This window comes from Pseudorasbora parva, chromosome 11, assembly GCF_024679245.1.
Source record: "Pseudorasbora parva isolate DD20220531a chromosome 11, ASM2467924v1, whole genome shotgun sequence".
NCBI lineage: Eukaryota > Metazoa > Chordata > Actinopteri > Cypriniformes > Gobionidae > Pseudorasbora > Pseudorasbora parva.
Genome location: NC_090182.1, coordinates 2,945,453 through 2,952,054, shown reverse-complemented (window position 1 = coordinate 2,952,054; position 6,602 = coordinate 2,945,453). Strand labels below are relative to the sequence as shown.

The 6,602-nt window shown below is 37.6% G+C and overlaps 1 protein-coding gene across 1 annotated transcript; it reads left to right on the top strand.

Annotated features, from left to right (window-relative positions):
• Window positions 1–217: 217 nt before the first annotated feature.
• On the top strand, window positions 218–6,013 carry LOC137092158 (E3 ubiquitin-protein ligase TRIM35-like). The gene is made up of 6 exons (XM_067456419.1): window positions 218–613; window positions 3,025–3,120; window positions 3,233–3,463; window positions 3,574–3,596; window positions 4,037–4,155; window positions 5,469–6,013. The coding sequence occupies exons 1-6, from the start codon at window positions 218–220 to the stop codon at window positions 6,011–6,013; spliced, it is 1,410 nt and encodes a 469-aa protein (XP_067312520.1).
• Window positions 6,014–6,602: the final 589 nt, after the last annotated feature.

Sequence of the window (6,602 nt, the reverse complement as noted above, 5' to 3'; positions counted from 1 at the left end):
ATTACAAAACCGTTTTCAGTCTTATTATATCTTGCTTTGATTTTTACTGAAAGCTAAAACTAGTCTGTATTGAGAAGAACAGAGGAGGACACATTATATTAGCATTTTTTATTATTTCTTAATTAGATTTGTATTGTAATATCTATTTACTTTTCCAAGCAAAGTTTAGAAAGTGAAAGTAAATTGTAGATTATTGGATCTTTTACAAGACGAGGGAATGGATTCAAAATCTTTGGAAGATCCTACTTGCCCTGTTTGCCTTGAAATCTTCAAGGTTCCTGTTTTTCTGTCCTGTAGTCACAGTATTTGTAAAGAGTGTCTACAACAGTTCTGGAAAACTCAGGACACTCAGGAGTGTCCCGTCTGCAGGAGAAGATCCTCAAAAGGTGAACCGCCAGTTAATCTAGAGTTAAAAAACTTGTGTGAATCGTTGATAAAGGAGAGAAATGAGAGGCGTTCATCAGAGTCTGAGGAGATCTGCAGTTTACACAGTGAGAAACTCAAACTCTTCTGTCTGGAGGACAAACAGCCTGTGTGTTTAGTGTGCAGAGACTCAAAACAACATGATGATCATAAATTCAGACCCATCAGTGAAGTGGTTTCATCTTACAAGGTAAGACAAATGTCTCTCATTTAATGCTAAATACAGTGATAAACACGGTAATATTTGTGTATACAATAGAATAGTAGCCTATTTACTTTTCCTCAGACTAAATCTCCATGATCACTACTGATATAAAATTATCACAAACATGTTTGGAAAAAATAGATATGTCATGGGTTATTCATATTTTTTCAAATGTGATTTATTACAAGACACACCAAAAGTGTTTGATACTAAAATACACTATATTGCCAAAAGTATTGGGCCGCTCCTCCAGATCCCTGAGTTCAGGTGTTCAGTCTCTTCATGGCCACAGGTGTATAACTCCAGCTCTCGGCCTGCAGACGCTTCTACACACATTAGTGTAAGAATGGGTCGCTCTCAGGAGCTCAGTGAACTCAAGCGTGGGGCCGTGATAGGCTGACACCTGTGCAATAAGTCCATTCCTGACATTTCCTCACTACTAAATATTCCACGCTTCAAGCCTTACATCACCAAGTGCAATGCAAAGCGTGGGATGCAGTGGAGTAAAGCAGCCGCCACTTAGGGCTGGGCGATATAGCCCAAAAAAAAATCATATCCCGGTATTTTCTAAGTGTTTCGATTTGGATGAAGAAAAAAAAATCTGTTTAAAAAAATTCTTTAATAAAAAATGTATTTCACATCCTGCCCAGTGATGTCCTAAAAACAATGTTGATATTAAAGACTATAAACAAATACAGTTCAAATGTAGGCTATGCAATATATTATGTGAAAATTGGGGGTTTGCAATCTAAAAACAAAATTAATCATTTTGTTTTTAAATTCACTAAACTAAAAATGAAAATAATATAAGCATAGCCTATATTTATATTACCCCATTATAATGGTCACTTTCAGAAAAAATATACTTACTTGTAGGTCTGAAACTCCACATATGGGATATTTATTGTCCAATAACAAATATTTTAGAAACATTTTAGTCATAATTATAGCGTTCCTATTTTATTGCGCTCCGTCTGTATGCCGAACACGGCGGCGCTCGTTCACGGAAGCCTGGATATTAGCGAATATTTACTTTTAAAAGGCTCGTCCTCTCCTGACAGCAAAATGGACATATTTGCTGGACTTTCTAACATTTTCAGATGGAGAATATACATGTGAAATGTAAGTTATGCACTGAGGAAAGCACCGGTCGTGGAAATTCTCAATTGAGAATGAGATGTCGTCATGACACCACGCCCCGCCCCCAGAAATCACGACATCCCCGCCATTTTGGGAGGATGCCCGCCAGGTAGTGGAATCAGACAGAGAGTGGAGGAGAGATGTTCTGATGATTACGATGTACTTTATTTTACAAACTCAACGGAAAATGAAATTTTAATCCATCCAAGCCGACCTGAGAAAGCTCTGTAAACATACGCCATTATTTCACCACAGGGTGTCAGTCATCGTCTAGTGACCGCGATGCTGAAGTGTGTTGACGCCTGATGAATACGATCTATTATTTATTTGTATTAAACAATTCTGTCATTTTTCATTTACTCCAAATTATTGTATGTAATTTACATTATAAATTATGCCCAAAATGCTTAATTAATATTCAGTGTAACTTAGGCCTATAGTTGGCTGTCATTTTCCTCTAACGTTGCATTTATTTAAGGCACATACCGAGCATTTATTCCACTTAAGAAGGCTGGACTAAAAGCACCAGCACACACAAGCGATCCTTTTTATTAGTCAAATTCATTGAGAAATGTAAACGCAACAGGTATAAAATATGATCAGTACGAGAAAAACACTGTTACTGAGAGGACGGGCACTGGACTGCTGCAGGATAGTGGGGAGATTTGTTTATTAGTCAGAATGCACAGAAATATATATTTATAGAAACATTACAGGAAGGTGCAAGGTAGTAATAACGAGTCTAAGTTAGATCTCTGTCCCATTCTGCTGCACTATAGCCAGTTATCTTGAAGCCCTTAATAAAAAGTGTGTCATGTTGAAGGCAAATTGTACCATGCACTTTCTCTGCATCAGCTCACTCAGCATACCAGCTATTTTCCAGATGCGCTCATATCAATCTGCTGTATATCGATATAAACGGTATTGCCTCATTCCATGTCGTCTCTTAAAAATATATCTATATATTGTACAAACTCGATATACCGCTCAGCCCTACCGCCACTGGACCAATCACGCTTTTCTGTCTGGCAATCCCATGGACGATTCTGGCGGTTGCCAGGAGAACGGGACTTGCCTGACTGCATTGTGCCAAGTATAAAGTTTAGTAGAGGGGGGATTATGGGGCGGGGTAAAAAAACATTTGTTTGGCAAAAACATGATTTCTTGATGTTCATTGTTTACAGTTAAAAGCTTCAAAAATATATGTCCTGCCTTAAAGCTTCATTAGTTTGACAGATTTTAATCTTAACCTGTAGGAGGAATTTAATACAGCGCTGACGTCCTTACAAAACAAGCTCAAACATGGAGAAGAAATGAAAGGAGAGTGTGATGAAACAATCCAACACATCGAGGTGAGGATGTGTAACGAGTTAAACACTCAACATTCACACACAGTTTATTATTGACATTAGTGGAGTGTGTGTTCACACAGAGCTGACTGAAGTGAATGTGATGTGATTTCAGTCTCAAGCTGAGCACACAGAGCGTCAGATTAAAGAAGAGTTTGAGAAGCTTCATCAGTTTCTCAGAGACGAAGAAGAAGCTACAATCACTGCACTGAGGGAGGAAGAGGAGCAGAAGAAGCAGAGGATGAAGGAGAAGCTGGAGGAGATGAACACACACATCTCAGCTCTTTCACACACAATCAGAGACATGGAGGAGATGATGAAAGCCAATGACGTCTCGTTTCTAAAGGTGACCAATCAATCTGGCTTCATTCTTTGAGCATAAAACAACTTGAGACTCACTGACAATGAGAGTGTTTGATAAGATATTAACATGTTTTCAAACTCTATATTTTCCAGAACTTTAACGCCTCAATGGAAAGGTGAGTGAGCTGCTCGTAACTCTTGCTCGGATCTCTTTTACAAAGGTAATTTGATTTCAGAAAAGCTTCATTCAAATCAACTGCTGGAGACAACTCCCGTTCTTTGGTTTACCTAGCATATATACATAGCTGCTTTCCCAAAATGGTAACAACCTTCAGCTATTTTTCCAGTTGGTTTCCTGGCTCAAATCACCACATTATTCTTCTGTCGATCATACATCTTCTGTATGTCATTTTGGAGCACGTCATCAACGTCCACACACATTACTACAGGGCAAACGCAACCTCAGCATACATCTGATGTCTAATAGTGTCTTATATACAGCTTATTTTACATTAAATTCACTCATCAAATCTTCTAGATGAGCTGCTCGTATCTCTTCTCTCAGTGGATCTGAACTCAAATTCACTGCAGTTCTGACTCCTGAATGTTCCTCCAGAGTCCAGATCCCACAGCCGGATCCACGGATGAGTTCTGGAGCTTTGATTGATGTGTCCCGTTATCTGGGTAACCTGCGGTCCAGAGTCTGGAAGAAGATGCTGGAAACTGTCCAACACAGTGAGTCTCAGCAGATCTGACACCAGCGCAAAACATCCTTCAGATAGAAACACACACAGCATTAACATCTGATAGAAATATATTTAATAATCACTCGAGTTTCTGAGTGAATCTGAACTGTATTTCAGAAGATCATCAGATCATACAGTGAACTCATAATGACTACAGAAGTCTGTTCCTCATGGTCTCTGCTTATGTATTAGGATACAATAGTGTTTATTGAATATGATATTAAACCTGAAGCCTCAATCCATTCCGACAGAAACTGACAGACCATTGTCATGATAGCAGGATTTATGATCGCTTTCCTATAGTGTATGATATACAGAAAAATATACAGGTTTGTATTGAACATTAATGGAGCAACAGATTTTGTGTGAAAATAAATCATAAAAGATGTTTACTTTATTAAAAAAACATGTCAAATGTATGAGGTGACGAGGGCCACACATGGGCCAAAAGGCACAGTAATTATTATCCCATAATAATTTAATATATATTTACAGTAATAACAATAACTTATATTTTATTATAATATGATGGTTTTTAAATATGATGGTTTCATTATAAATGTGTTGATTATCTCTAAGGTGGACACCCAGCTTAATATATGAAACTTATCATCTGAATCTAACCGTCATGTCAACGAATGGAAAAGTCAGCAGCTGTTTATTATCATGTTAAATATGGTGCCTTTACCCCAAATACCATACTTTTACATATTCCACCATTACTGAAAAACTGTTGCTTTAATTACCTTGAACAAAACTGACAACATTAACAATAATAATAATATTAAATTATAATAATTATAGCGCCTTGTATTTGCTACTTAAATCTTTTTAAAAACATCAAATATTAGATCAAATGAGCGCAGGATCAACTTTGCGCTGCTGCCTGAGATCGCCTCAAAGATCAGACGAATCTCCAGCGTCTCGAAAAGCGCATGTTTTGGAAAGTGCTGAGGCAAGTTTTTGTGTCATCTAATGGTTTAGAGGAAAATAAAATCTAAGAGCCTTTAGCCCCGTTATACCCAACATGTGTTAGGATACAATAGTGTTTATTGAATATGATATTAAACCTGAAGCCTCAATCCATTCTGACAGAAACTGACAGACCATTGTCATGATAGCAGGATTCATGATCGCTTTCCTTTAGTGTATGATATACATTACAGTAATAACAAAAACTTTTATATTAATAATAATAATATTTGTCATGATAGCAGGATTTATAGAAAGTCTTTATATGTGTTTTATATTTACATTTCTGATCATATTTCATCCTGTAATCTGATGTTCTTCTCTTTGCAGCTCCGTTGACTCTTGATCCAAACACAGCAAATCCTCGTCTCACACTCTCGTCTGATCTGACCAGTGTGTCGCTCAGTGATGAAGATAAAACACTTCCTGATGATCCAGAGAGGTTTCACAGGTATCCATGTGTCCTGGGATCTGAGGGCTTTAACTCAGGAACACACTGCTGGGATGTGGAGGTCGGTGACAATACAGGCTGGAGTCTTGGAATAACCACAGCATCAAACCAGAGGAAGGGAGAGGATTTCTTTGACTCTAATGTCTGGTGTGTGGGGTACTGGAACAGCGAATACTGCTCTCATTCTCCAGATCAACCTGAAACTGCCTTTCCTGTTAAAGTGAAGCTTCAGCGTGTGAGAGTTCAGCTGGACTATGACAGAGGAACAGTGTCATTCTCTGATCCTGTAACTAACACACATTTACTCACATTCAGGACGTCCTTCACTGAGACTGTCTTTCCATTCTTAGGTAATCGCTGCAGAACTTCCCCTCTGAGGATCTTACCAGTTAAACTGATTATTACAGCAGAAAATCACAGTTAAATCTGATTCTGCTTCCAGATCAATGGGTTATTGATGTGATATGATACAAATTAATATAATTAGTATTGTCATAATTTAAAATGCAGTGAATGGTTAAACATTTATTTGTCTTATGGACCTGTTGTTATAAAAACTGCTTTGTCTTTTGATTCTTTATATTTTTGAGCCCAATCTCAGAATTGTCCTGTGGTGTGACCGTCTCAAGCATGGGTCAGAAAACTACAACTTTCATAAATTAAAAAAGAAAAAGAAAAAGAAAGAGAAAAGCATAAAAATAATCTGTGGCAGGGTGAGTACAGTTTTTTGAGCACTTTTTTATTTTGGCTTGGATTTTAATTTCTTGAAATATGAACTGAATTTAGAAATGCTTGGCTGTGTTTAATAAACTAAATGTATTTTTGAAATGAAGACGGCGTTTGGAGTGGAGTGTGTGTTAAATAATCACTGTTCCCTGAATCAACGGCTCAATACAAGAGGTCGACCTAAGAGTTCACTGTAAAAAATCCCCATAACATTTACGGTAAAAAACAGCAGCTGTGGTCGCCAGAACTTCACCGTAAAAAATACGGTAGCAACATTTAAGGTTTTG